Below are 14,410 nucleotides of genomic sequence, written 5' to 3'. Positions count from 1 at the left end.
TAATATCTTTAGGTTATTGACTGTGGTTTGACAAAACAAGCAATTCATTACACATTATGTACATTATTTACTATTTTCTGAAATTCTATAGACCAGACGATTAATTGATCAATTGAGAAAGTGATCGTCACATTGCTTGACAATGAAAATAATCAATTGCAGCCCTAGTTGGCTTCATGCTTGAATGTGGCAGTGGGCCATACGGACAATATTATGATACAGTATAATTTTGCTATATATTTGTGATTATACTTACAAAGCAATTTAATCAAATTATAAAGTGTTGAATTTCAGAGGGATTCATGATGAATGATAATGCTGCACTGGATCAAAAGCCTCATCAACAGGAATACGTGTAATCTCTCTGTGATGGATTTCTTGGATGAAGTTTTTTCACTACATTTGGAAAGTCAAAAAGATATAACAGCTAATAAAATAATACTCTTGGTACTTTTTGAAGGAGCTACTTTGCAAAGGTTAAGTAAACCATATGAAAAACTCAAGAAGACATTTGTGTGGACGATAGACTCGTTTTATGTTTTCAACTCATCTTCTGATTTCATGAGTTTGTTATGCATTTTGAAAATTCTGAACTTAGACAATGGCTGTAGCGCCACCATCAGGACTATTAGCCCCAAATTCTAATTGAGGAACTTTGTACTGGACATATGTGCAAAGATGAATTCATTTGCAATCATGGGAAGCGATATAATAATAATACTTATAATAATAATAATAATAATAATAATAATAATAATAATAATGATCGCAAAAAAGAGAGGGACCCAACTATAATCCTTTTCTGGAGGTTTAATAGCTCCAGCTGGGGTCAAACTGACCCTAAAGACAAGACATTAGTGAATCTGAGGATAACGGGAAGGTTAAAGGATCTACTTCCTCTTCCACTTACAGACTTACAACCTGTGAGTTTTCTTACAGAGTAACTTCAACTCCTTTAATTATTTCAATAACAGTAAAAAAGTAAGTAGTTACTGTACAGTCACAAAAAGAATTACAGTAAATTTACAATTATACAGTCATTTAATGGCTTTTATGTTTACAGTCAGATTTTTAAAAAAAGATTTGAATAGTTTGTAAACATATAATCCCATTGTCTTTGTATCTTTGTACTTTCAGCATTTAAAAATAATTGACTTTTACAAATAAAGTGACTGAACTACCAACAAGTGGTTTTCTATTTTTTTTTATATACATATTATCCATGTAATGAAATTAATCTAAATCCAAACTTCGATGATGTCTCCGTCCTCCATGTCAAGCTGAGCCGGCGTCTGGCTGTGTTTCACTTTGCAGCCATCGAAGTGGAAGCGTACCTTACTCTGAGTGTTTATCGACATCCTGGACAGGTACTGGGTGAAGATAGAGCCTAGTGGTGCGTCCTGAAACACACACAGATTATTACAACATTGGTGTGTGTCCTGCTGTTAAAACAAACAAAGTTGATGACGGAGAGAAGAGGAGCTACAAACTCTGCTTAGAGAGAACTCCTGTGAAGAGTCTCTGTCTTTGCTCTGCAGCCTCACGGTGATGCTGTTGCTGCTGCTGTCTGCTTCACTTTTATCCTCCGCTGCCATGACGACACACTCTGCACAATAAACAGAAAAAGGATTTGGGATTAGGAATTTTAATTTTCGAACCCTGCGGCCTTTTTAACGACTAATTAACAACTCACTTCAGCAGCCTGGCTCTATGGATGGAAATGTCTGTTGGACTTTGGTCCAAACTAGAGTGGCAACAATAAGTTGTTAAATTGATTAGCCGATGTTCAGAAAATTAATTGGCAACTATTCTGATAACTGAATAATCTTTCTAATAATAAAAATGTTTTCTAGCACCTTTCATACAGGCAGTGTAGCTCAAAGTGCTTTACAATAAATTGAAAATACAACAGAATAAATAAAAAAAGGCAAATTAAAACAAGTGTAAATACTGTGCGAGAAAGCCAGTGAAACTGCTCACAATATGTTCTGTGGATTAACAGCAGGACATGGCTGCCAACTGCCCCGAATAATTGCAGATTATATGAATTTGCACCACTTAAGTAAAATATCAGTTAATGTGAGTCCTAATTTACTTTGTATTGTTGCAGCCCTGTCTTGTACAGAGGCCCTGCATCATCACCTTTGTGTTGCAGATGAGTAGTGGTGTTAAGGATAATGACTTGGTGCCCTCTGGTGGTGTAATGAAAAAACTGCAACTGTGTTTGGTTTGGTCCCCGAGAATACAAGCACAAAATTGTAATGACAGATAAGAGATCTCAAAATACATAAACAACTAATGAGCTGATTAAATCTTTCACAATTCACAAGCATTCAATGTTGGAGACCATCTTTTTTAATTTCATTGTTTGTTCAAAAAGAATGTAAAAACATTGTATCATAAGCTTCACTCTGAATTTCTGAAGCATTCACGACTGAAATTCTACATTTACGTCACACAACAAAACCCAAGCAAACTCCATCCACTGAGGAAGGCCATGACATGTGGCCGAAAGCCTCAGAAACACATCCTGTGATGAGAATTGTTTATCTCACTGCTACTTACAAGTTGAAGAATGAACTTTCTAACTCAACTGTTTAAAACCACATTTTTTCATGATAAGAACAATTTGCTAAAAAAGAGAAGAACAGCTTGCATGCCATGTGACCCACCTATGATGTCAGCAATGCCGAGGCCGAGCTTGCCAACGGTGGAGTCTGTTGGAAGCTCCACTGCCTCCCTCAACAGCAGGAGGCGAGGAGGAGGAACGTTAAGGATGACGGACAGCTGGGTCACCACATCACTCAGAGGTGTCGACTAAAAGCAAACAAACCTTGTGTTAGACCCAAATAAGTGACATTATTGTGTACTACTGCATGTATCTGAATGTTTTTACTTTGTTTTTTTTTTTTAACAATATTGTCTCTGTGTACGTACAGACAGGACTGGGATCTTGTGAATGTCCGTACGACAGCGGATCTTGAGGGGGATCTCCCGGACTGACGAGCTGTACAGAGAATCCTGAAGCCCAGAGTTAGGGTTCATGATGATGACATCATCATCGTTAGGGTTCATGATGATGAGGTCATCATTGTCTTGCTCTCCTGGGGACGAGCGACCTCTGGACCTCCGGTGCTGAGGTTCAGGAGACAGGAGGGAGTTCACCGCCCGGAGCTTTTTGTCGATCTCGCTGAGGAAGAAGGTTTGCTTTATTTTTGTGCAAAGCACTTTCCATGTTCAACGAATTGTGCTCTATAAATAGTCATTAGTGTGAATGCTGAATCAGCAGCACGCATGTTTTTTGGTCAACTAATCCTGCATACATTCAGCCACAGAAACCATTCAAATATCAGAATGTTTAGTTCTTTAAGGACGTGCGCTATATATTCAGGGTCCGGGCAGCTAAGCTGCCAGGACACTATTGTAATCCTAGTTATTCTTCTTCTCCTTCCGGGGAAATCATACTTCCCATGGGTGAAAACTCACCAAACTTTGCACAAAGGTCCAGTCTCATGCCAGATATCCTCAGCTGTAAACTCAAGCCAATAGTCCTGATGGTGGCGCTACAGCAAGTGTCTAAAGTTCGAAACTTTGAAAATTCATAACAAATCAACCATATGTGCTACAACTTCATAACTTTCATCAAACTGTAGCCCCAATACTGAAGAAACTTTTGTACATTAAATCTTATAAAAAATTATGAAGTCCATCACTCTATTTTTTTTTCAAAAACTGTAAAACTTCTTAAACCTATCTCCTCCCACAATTTTTGCTCAATTGACACCAAACTTGCTACAGAGCATCTTCAAACTGTCCTACAAAAACTATGTTTTTCAGATTTTTGATTTATCAAAAATTGAGCCTACAGTGCATCAAAATGTTTGAACGGTACTGTAAACATATACATGCAAATTCTTGCTAAATAAATCTTCAATGTTCATGGAAAAAATGACAAAATTCTAGAGTCATGGTAGATGATGTGTGGCAAATTTCAGAATTTTATCTCAAAAACTGAATTTTTGACAGCATTTTGAATTTTGCTCTAATGTGAACAATTGGAGTCAATGTTAAAATGGCAATTTTAAACATCAGATTTTCACTTATGGAGCAAATCAATCATTGTTACAAACACATTACCAACATCTCCATGCTGTCTAGATGCAATAAGTGTATTTTCAGATTTTTGTCTTAATAACTGAATTTTTTACAGTGGTTTCAAATCTGCCTTTCCATGCACAGATGGCTGCTTTCCTACACAACAGTGAATGGCTTACTCAATTTGTGAAGCCACTGTTGAGTTGCTACTTGCCAATTAGCTCAGAGTGGTAGATGACCGTCTTAGGTTCCAGAGGTTGTGGATTCGAGCCTCAACTGGTGCAGAATCCACATTGTAATGTAAACATCTTCTTGTGCTCCAGCTTATTGCTCAAAATTGCCTGAGTGTGTCTGATCACTGTGCAGCATCTTCAAGTCTTTTTTCTGCTAGAAAATCTGCCTTCTCATGCTTGAAAATAAACCAAACTTTGCACAAAGATCCAGTGTCAATACTTCAGTGTGAAACCATCTGAAGCTTCTCACTTTGCACATAGCTCAACTAGTTAAACATCAGTTTTTCACTTATGAAGCAAATCAATCACTGTTAAAATATATTCCATGCATGGACGGCTGCTAAACCTGCACGTCTGGCTTAGTCAATTTGTGAAGCTACACATGAATTGTCACTGAAGAAGTTGATTCTTAGTCTCAGAGGTTGTGAGTTCAAGCGTCAGCTGATGCAAAAGGCAGATTGTGTTGCTAAATTCCTAAATATCTTCCAATTCTTCTGCTTGTTGCTCAGAATTGCCTAAAAATGCCCGGACCCGACCCATCGCTGCGCAGCAGCTATTTTATTTTTCTTGTTTCTACCTCTACCCCCTTTCTACCTGCATTTTTTAGTACACTAAGCTTTTTTCATCTTTATTCTTTATAGTGCAAGTCAATGAAAAGCATCTTGAAATTCCCTCAAACCTGGTCCACTTTGATATGCTAGTTCATGCTTACTTTCAGCTAGAGACTTCATTTAAACTTTAAACAGGTGGCAACACTTTAAACTAATAAACTTCTATGCAGCTTTCAAAAATCTTGTTATCATGGTTGACATTTTATGCTGTCTTCAGACGTTTTCTGAGTTTATTAAAGGCATGATTATTGCACTGCTAAAAGTTTGTCACATTAACTTTGATGTCACCCATTGATAATTTTCTGCCATTCTGCTTTTACAGAATTTTCTGACTTAAGGCTAATTTATGGTTGGGCTCGTAACACTTTTGAAGAAAGTTACTCGACAGAAATTAAATAGTCACAAGATGTTTTCAATTCATGCTTTGGCGAAAGGTTTAGTCATCTCTATGGTAACCAGAGGTGCCCTGCTTTTGTTTATGGTCTGAGTCTGTTTCTGTTGTTGTTAAGTAATCTGCACAGACAGCTGTTTAAATGACACAAATATACCACTGTACATGTGTCTTTATCTTATTAACCTTGACTGATCAGGTCCCACTCTGTCTTGGAGCTGCAGATTCCTCTCACTTGTTACGACAGACAGGAAAATAAAATAAGTCAAAATATACGAACACTGCTGATTTCTTCCCATGGAGCTGACATGACAATTTTATCTTCAGTAAATGCCTGCTGTCAGTCAGCCTTGTGAAGGCAGTTTGACAAGCCCATAGATGTATAATGGGCAAGCCCCTGTCCTCTCAGCTTCCCAGCAGCTGCTGCTGACACACAGCTGCTTCTGTGGACAGAGACGCTGAATGCATGGAAGAGTCGCTGTGGATTTTAAAATACTGTCTCCATGGTGACAACAGTAACACTACCAATCACACTGTGCGACAAATTATGACGATGTCCGCGACATAAGAAAATTATCCATGTGCACAACAAAAGAAAAGTTAAAGTAAAAGAAAAGTGTCAAGCAACACCTTTTTCTGGTGAAAATACGTCATGTCAATGTGCGCCCAAGCATAAATTACACTACTGTAGCTTCCAAAACATTCATTTCTCACAATTACACAACTTAAACATCAAAACGTAGATATATTTGTCCTGTGAAAGGACTGACAGTGACTAAACTTAATTCATCTCATCAAGTTCTCAATCTTTTTTCTTTTTTACCTTTATCCACACATGACATGTCTCCATCCTCAGCAAAATCTCAGTGTGCTTAACGTGAAGACTTCAGCAATACAGCTTACACTTTTTCACTTTGGATGTCTATTTTAACTAATACCGCTCTATGTGTTGTCACAAGTTACACTTCTTTTGTACATTTTTTAAATCGACTACAACTTCTGCGTACTTTTAGCTACAGAAACCATTCAAATGTCAAAACGTTATGCCTCTGATAAGCATTTATGCCTGTGTTAATCTTTTCTTAACCTCCTAAGCTTTTTAAAGTACAAAGCATTTCTTCCTTCAGCATTGTCAGTTAATTGATTTCAACTTTTAAAATGACAGTATTACAGTTTAGCTTTTAGCTTTTCTAGCATGGTATTTCAGCTTTTAGCTTCTTTAGGGTCAGCTTTACAATTTATTTTTCCAGGCTTTTCAGCAGTGCAGTGTAATGTATTTAGGCTTCAAGATTCCTGTTATTTTGCCAATGCTTTGCAATTTCACCTGTCAGCATTCACATGCATTTTCTGCAGGAAATGCATTTTATAGTTATTGTTATCATATCATGAGTGATATCAGCTATATATCTACTTCTTGGGTTTAAACTGCAAGTGAACAAAGAATCCCGACTCACCTGATCTTTTGTTTGACCTGTCTGGACTGTTTCTTAACTGGACTCTCTGGTGGAGGGGGAGATGGGCATCGAATGACTGCTCTGAAATAAAGGTAAGAAAACATGTTTATACTAAATCAATCTTAAAAGGTTTGAGTTTAAATAATTATTGTAACACTCCTGAATTCTAACAATAATAAGAATGATTATTATCATCATTTCATTTTATGTATTTAGCACTTTTCAAAAACAAGTTACAAGGTGCTCTGCAAAGACATAAAACATAATTCTACCAAAAGTAGAATTGATTCAATAATGTTGACGGCAAGGTATGACGTTCTAAAATGTAGTTAAGTATAAAAACAAGTGAAATGAAATGGAAGTATAACCAATACAAGAAAAAGCAGTTCTTTGCGCTTTTAAGAGAGATTTGAAAGAAGAATCACAGCTAGCTTGTAGGTCATTGCAGCATGTGGGGCCCTGACTCCAAAGGCTCTGTCTCTTCTGGCCATTGGATCTCTACTGGAGGATCTCAGGCTGCATTCAGGCTGATCAGGGGTTACTGAGTCAGTGATGTAATCAGGAACTAACCCCAAACATCAAACATGGTTTAAAGCAGTCATTAAAACTTTCAAATCAATTCTAAATGTACAGGTAACCTGTGTAGAGATGCTACAATAAGTGTTATGTGGACTCTTCTATTACATTTTGAGTATTTTTGCTGCAGTGTTTTGAACGAGCTGGTGTTTGGAGAGGTTGTAGTGAGTGAGACAGGAATACAACCACTTACAGTAGTCTAAGCAGGATGTAATAATAACATGGCTTACAGTTTCCAGATTCTTAGCGGATAAAATAGAACAAATCTTTAAGATATTACTAAGTTGCAGAAATGTTCTATAACTCCAAAGTGTAGTTATGTCAGAAAAGTTTTTTTTGTTGAATTTAGCTATAAAGCTGTGAGAAAGGGACCCCCAAATGTGGATTTCCTGATTTTACAGCCCACTTTTTAACTACTTACGGTTCTTTTTTCTTTGTCATTTGTTGTGGTCTGTTCTCCACATGTTCTACTTCGTCCTCCTCAGAGTCACTGAGGGCGATGACAGTTGCTGTTGGTTCTCGAGATGAAAACATTGACAACAAACTGTCGTCTGCAGCATCCTCTGTTCAGAGACACAAACAATCAGTATAGCATAAAAGCCATCTGCTATTGAGTTGAATTGTTTCGAAGTTTTTACCTGACTTTTCCTCTTCTGTGAACACAGCTGCTGCTGGCTTCAGCTGCAGACTGCTGTTTACCTGAAAACAAAACCACTCAGGTGACTTAGAATACACAGTTATTTTTGGACAAATATTTTAAGACATCAAATATATCAGCACAAACTCTCACTAAGCACTGATCCATAGTGTGGAATGATTGTTACAGTTTTTGTCAGCATTAAAAAAAAAAAAAAAAAAAAAAAATTCCAATGTTCTGGAGTCAGCCTTTACTGACCACTGGCTGTTTACCTTGTTGGAGTAAACAGGCACCGAGACGATAGCTGAGGGGTCGAGGATGCGTCGTCGTTTGGGAGGCGGCTTCACAGCCTGCTGCTCACTGTCAGACACCTATAGAACAGAGACAGAGGCGGTGTTCAGATGCTCTCTACATAAGATATATACATTTTAAATGTTTAATAAATGGTATATGATGTGCTTTTTGTAGAACTGAGTAATAGTACACTTGTTCGTTTAACTTAATTTACCTTTTTACTCTATTCCACACATGTATGAAAAAACAGGACAATTTCAATCTACAATTTCTACATAAGCGTTGCACCAAACAATGAATAAGCTATATCTCAGGAAAAAAATAATGTAGATTGAATGTACAGTGGTTGTGATGAGTATTTTTGAGTATTTTTCTTAAATGTTAGTGAAAACAAATCTCTTTATCTTAATTAAATACCCATCAAAGAAGTCACTGTAAATTTTTGTAAGAAAGGTAACTATGATGTAAGCTTTCCAGGAAACAACCTTCCAATTTACGTGGAGGGGGGTGGAGCACACAGTTATGTACACCTTGCTCAAATAGCTCTGTAATAAATCTCATCCTCATGAAGGCTGTAATGTTTTGTTTGTGTTGAAACTGTTTTAACAATGTGTTCATTCAGTTTATGGTAATTTTGTTTGTGGCGTTATTAATTTGTGTTATCCTGAAGTGCAGTGGTGAAAATTTACTAGATCAATTTACTCAAGTACAATGCTTAAGTAGTAATTCCAGGTACTTACAGTCAGGTCCATAATTATTTGGACAATGATACAGTTGTCGTCATTTTTGGCTCTGTACACCACCACAATGGGTTTTAAATGAAACAATGAATACCTGCTTAAAGTGCAGACTCTCAGCTTTCATTTAAGGCTTTTTTCAAAAATGTAGTATGAACCGTGTAGGAATTACAACTATTTCTTCACACAGTCCCCCAACTTTAAGGGCTCATAAGTATTTGGACAAACTAACATAATCATCAATTAAACAGTCAGTTTTAATACTTGGTTGCAAATCCTTTACAGTCAATGACTGCCTCAAGTGTTGGACACATAGGCATCATCAGATGCTGGGTTTCTTCCCTGGTGATGCTCTGCCAGCCCTTTACTGCAGCCGTCTGCACTTCCTGCTTGCGTTTTGGGTGTTTTGCCCTCAGTTTTGGCTTCAGCAAGAGAAATGCATGCTCAATTGGATTCAGGTCAGATGATATGACTTGGCCATTGCAGAACATTCCACTTCTTTGCCTTAAAAATGTCTTTGGTTGCTTTTGTAGTATGCTTCAGGTCATTGTCCAACTGCACTGTGAAGCATCGTCTAATGAGTTTTGAAGCATTTGGTTGAATCTGAGCAGATAATGGTGCCCCAAACACTTCAGCTTTCATCCTGCTGCTCTTCTCAGCAGTCACATCATCAATAAATACAAGAGAACCAGTTCCACTGGCAGCCATACATGGCCATGACATAACAGTACCTCCACCATGCTTCACTGATGAGGTGGTGTGCTTTGGATCATGAGCAGTTCCTTCCCTTCTTCCTTCTCTTGTCTTCCCATCATTCTGGTAGTTGATCTTTGTTTTATCTGTCCATAGTATGCTGTTCCACAACTGTACAGGCTTTTTAGATGGTTTTTGACAAACTCTAATCTGGCCTTCCATTTTTAAGGCTAACCATTGGTTTGCATCTTGTGATAAACCCTCTGTATTTATTCTAGTGAAGTCTTGTCTTGCTGACAAGAGCAGCAGGATGAAAGCTGAAGTGTTTGGGGCACCATTATCTGCTCAGATTCAACCAAATGCTTCAAAACTCATTAGACGATGCTTCACAGTGCAGTTGGACAATGACCTGAAGCATACTGCAAAAGCAACCAAAGACATTTTTAAGGCAAAGAAGTGGAATGTTCTGCAATGGCCAAGTCATATCATCTGACCTGAATCCAACTGAGCATGCATTTCTCTTGCTGAAGCCAAAACTGAGGGCAAAACACCCAAAACACAAGCAGGAAGTGCAGACGGCTGCAGTAAAGGGCTGGCAGAGCATCACCAGGGAAGAAACCCAGCATCTGATGATGCCTATGTGTCCAACACTTCAGGCAGTCATTGACTGCAAAGGATTTGCAACGAAGTATTAAAACTGACTGTTTAATTGATGATTATGTTAGTTTGTCCAAATACTTATGAGCCCTTAAAGTTGGGGGACTGTGTGAAGAAATGGTTGTCATTCCTACACGGTTCATACTACATTTTTGAAAAAAGCCTTAAATGAAAGCTGAGAGTCTGCACTTTAAGCAGGTATTCATTGTTTCATTTAAAACCCACTGCGGTGGTGTACAGAGCCAAAATGATGACAACTGTATCATTGTCCAAATAATTATGGACCTGACTGTATCTTAAGCTACATAAACTCCTTAAAAAGTGGAAAAAGAAAAAGCCAGCAAATGCATCATCTCAAAGCTGAAAACAGGGCCGTTTTTCTGACACCATGAAAAGTTGACTTTTTAGAGATATGTGGTTCTCACAGGACAGCCACACTACAAACATATGATGATCTTATAGAATATGATTTACTGCTGTAGATTAAACTACCCAACCATATAAAGGAGTTAAAATGAACACAACCTTAAACATCTACAGCAGTAAAATGCAACAAACACATTAATGCAGCAGTAATATTAATAAAATGGATAAATAAAAAACACCACATATAACAGGGAATATTTTGCTGCACAATGACTTCTTAAAACTTGTCTTACTTTAACTTCATCATGCTGTTAATACGTACACACACTTTTTTTTTTTTTAACTTTAGTAGGTTTTGAATGCAGGACTTATAGTGGAGTATTCCTGCAGCGATGTGTTAGTATTGGTACTTAAGGATCTGCTACTTTCTCCATCATCTCGGTGTCAACAAACACTGGAACCATTATAAAGGTAGGATTTAATTCCATTGTTGTGTTGGACTGCATTTGTTTGAGCTAGCTGGGTGGCACCATTAATAAAGTGAAATGTCACATTTCCAAGTGCTAATAATTAACGTTACCAAAGGTAGCGTTACTGTGAATTAGCTGAGCGTTGGCGCTGACCATTAAAAGCGTTGTTTGAGAGGGGTTCTGCGCTATACACGTTATACTAACGTCACTTGAAGCCAAACAAATCCAGTTACAACGTATTTGGTTTTGTTTACGTGGTTAAATTGGTATTTTCATAGTCATTATCGTGTCGCCGTAAACTAAAACGAAAGCAAAAGCATGCTAGCGGACCCTCTATCGCCTACGAGACCTACAGGCTTTTATTTTGAAGAACTCTGATGAGAGAGTCAAATTAACGTTAGCTAACCTCCGACTAAACTGATGCTAATTTGCACGTTGGGGGTAGTTTAATCTAATTCTGTGGTTTCACACCTTCACTGTTCAGTTTTCGCTAGTAGCGACTTAAATGACAACAACATTACATGTGTTATTTTGGACACAATTCATCAGTTAAATGGTAGTTTTATACGAAAAACAGGCAATCTGTCAAACACTCACCTCCTCTTCAGCCATGATTGTTTCTTTTTCCGCGCGCTGACGCTGCCTTCAGGGACTGTTGGAAATAATGAGGCAATAGCGGTATTGGATTTTCGGCGGGTGTATGTGGCGTTCAGGTACTAAAGGAACTACACCAAACACGGATGAAGGAGCAACTCACCAACTCACAGCTTTTTTTATTTTTTTTTTTAATTTAGTTTTATATACAGTCAGTGGGCACGTCATATGACATTTAAATACAGATCACAGTATTAATATAGCTGAGCGAGCTGTAAGACAGAAATAAATAAGAAACAAACAAACAAACAAAAAATACAAAATACAAGTCATTCCGGAATTGAAGTGCAGATATTTATAGCTAGATATTGGGCCTGTCCATTTTTATAGCATTTTACTTTTTTTGTGGAGAATTATCTTATTTAGAGAAGGAATATTGTAGGAAATATTGGGCTAAAAAACAAACAAACAAACAAAAAAACCTCATGATATTTGTAAATAAAATGTTTTGCCAAGATAAGAAAATCATTAACCCACAGGTCTCCTTTCTTGTCTTCCAGTTGGAAACAAACCTATATATATATATATATATATATATACATATATACATATAATTTAGACTCATAATATTTTGATTGTTATAATTCAGCCAATATTCCAAGAGTCTCAGGAGCTAGTTAAATTACAAGAGAAGAAATGATGAATTGGAAAAGAGAGGTATCTGGTTCTTATTTGAATTGTCAAATTACTGCTGTTTCCTTGGAAGATATGTCTTCACTTCAAAAGTGATGGGGAAACAAACTGAAGTAAGAACATTCCTTTTAGACCTATTACTGCAATTTTTTTTTAATCTAAAAAAAAAAACTACATCCATCCATAACTAATGAAGGCTCTTGTAGAATGCATAATAATTCAGCATGTCTCTAATTAATTCAATTATTGCTTATGGAATTGCCTTAATTAGGTGTTAGCCTGTCAGTACAAACAAGATTGTATTTTCCCACTAAAGTATTATATATTAAAATGTTACCATGATTATCTGATAAATGAATGAATGACCAGATACCCCTCTCTGCCTGGTCTTTGTAATAAGAAGATTTTCTCTTAATAAATATACCTTTATTATTCCAAATATGGACCATATGTGGGGCGAAGTTATGCTTATACAGTTGTGTTCAAAATGTGAGTAAAACCCAAAATCCTTATAATAGCTTTTATTGCCATACACACAAATGCATTGGGAATACTGCACATTCTAGTTATGCTTCCTGTATGGGGATGTTAATGGGAATACATCCAAGATGCTAACTGCTAATTACTGGGACAAGGAAAAAGCAACCTGTATTCAGTATTTAGTGTCATAGCTTAAGAAATGTATTGTTACAGGGGAATACAGAGGTATTTGAAATGTTCATTATTTTTATTATGAAAATACTTTACCAGAGTTGTAAGTAGGCAAAATGTTATCTCAGTCCACAGCAGGAGGATTGTGTCTTTGACACATTCATTTCTGTCTGTTCAAAGTAAATGAAAACAAACAGATCTTTTTTCCTGCCTTACTGAACTCTCGCCAATCCATGACTGCTTTGCACCGTTACACCCCTAGTGAGGAATATCAGAGGTGTGCCATATCATATTGTTAATGATAACACTGGTCGAATTTTTAATATGACATGAAAAAAATTCATATCATGATACTCGCGATATTTCAACTTGTTGATCTTCTGTGACTTTTTCAACTTTCCTGAGGGCCATGTGACTTGGTAGGATAGGATGGTGTAATCAAAGCATCGACTGATTTGGGACATTGTATATATGAATTTGTAAATAGCCCTGCTGTAAATATGTTTTTCCCATACGTGTGTGTCTGAATAGGTTGCTTTAGGAAAGAAAGCTTTACTATTATCTTTGTTTGTTTTGAGAATCCTTCCAATACAATCACAGAACACACTATTAAATAAAGTAAAAAGAAGGAGCTGCTTGTTCTCTCCATTGATAGACCTTTCACTGTGAAAGTAAACAACCTGAGGAGAATTCCACCTCATTGTGTGGCACCCATCCATCACATTTGCATCAGATGTCTTGATGATTTACAATTTCTAAATGTGTTTCATCTGTTTAGACCAGATAGGAAAAATTCTGGATGAATAAACTATTCTTGTTGTGGTACTTCAAGCCCTTTCAGTAGCAGTATCTGAAACTGTGGCTGTATTTAATCAGTAACAATTCATACACAACTGTTTTTCTACGCTTTGTTTGTACCCTCAAATATCTAAAGCCAGACACAGGTTGTGTGGGATAACTACTGTATATGGGTGTGGGGACAGCAGTGCATGTTCTTGACTGTGGGGGTGTAAGTGGTCTGGACATTCCTTTTGTATGTAAAGACAGTACATTAGGCTAGCCAGACAGTATTGTGTGACGTCAGTGGATGGATTGGTGGTATTTCAAGCCCTTTCAGTAGCAGTACTTGAAACTGTGACTGTATTTAATCCATAACAATACAGACACAACTGGTTTTCTGTGCTTTCTTTGTATGTTCACATAATGTAAAGCCAGACAATGGATGAGTGTAGGGACAAGTGTGAATGATCTTGACTTT

At 37.1% G+C, this 14,410-nt stretch overlaps 1 protein-coding gene across 2 annotated transcripts; it reads right to left on the bottom strand.

Moving 5' to 3' along the window:
• Window positions 1-798: 798 nt before the first annotated feature.
• nfatc2ip (nuclear factor of activated T cells 2 interacting protein) lies at window positions 799-11,883 on the bottom strand. 2 transcript variants are annotated; one of them, XM_078161634.1, is made up of 10 exons: window positions 11,812-11,883; window positions 8,270-8,368; window positions 7,999-8,059; window positions 7,782-7,923; window positions 6,785-6,865; window positions 3,084-3,190; window positions 2,938-3,053; window positions 2,673-2,817; window positions 1,491-1,606; window positions 799-1,400 (listed from the first exon to the last, which is right to left on the bottom strand). In XM_078161634.1, exons 1-10 carry the CDS (start codon window positions 11,824-11,826, stop codon window positions 1,239-1,241), a joined length of 1,044 nt encoding a protein of 347 aa, XP_078017760.1. In that variant the 5' UTR covers window positions 11,827-11,883; the 3' UTR covers window positions 799-1,238. The 2 variants fall into 2 exon arrangements, with proteins under 2 accessions (XP_078017760.1, XP_033501779.2); XM_033645888.2 differs by having other exon boundaries at window positions 2,938-3,190.
• Window positions 11,884-14,410: the final 2,527 nt, after the last annotated feature.

Source organism: Epinephelus lanceolatus, chromosome 18, assembly GCF_041903045.1.
Source record: "Epinephelus lanceolatus isolate andai-2023 chromosome 18, ASM4190304v1, whole genome shotgun sequence".
Classification (NCBI taxonomy): domain Eukaryota; kingdom Metazoa; phylum Chordata; class Actinopteri; order Perciformes; family Serranidae; genus Epinephelus; species Epinephelus lanceolatus.
This window is presented reverse-complemented; position numbering and strand designations above follow the sequence as displayed.

Coding starts and splice junctions, on each gene's coding strand:
- nfatc2ip (XM_033645888.2), bottom strand. Junction 8,060..8,269: donor TGCCTGTTTACTCCAACAAG/GTAAACAGCCAG, acceptor TTTTGTTTTCAG/GTAAACAGCAGTCTGCAGCT. Junction 3,191..6,784: donor CAGGTCAAACAAAAGATCAG/GTGAGTCGGGAT, acceptor CTTCTTCCTCAG/CGAGATCGACAAAAAGCTCC.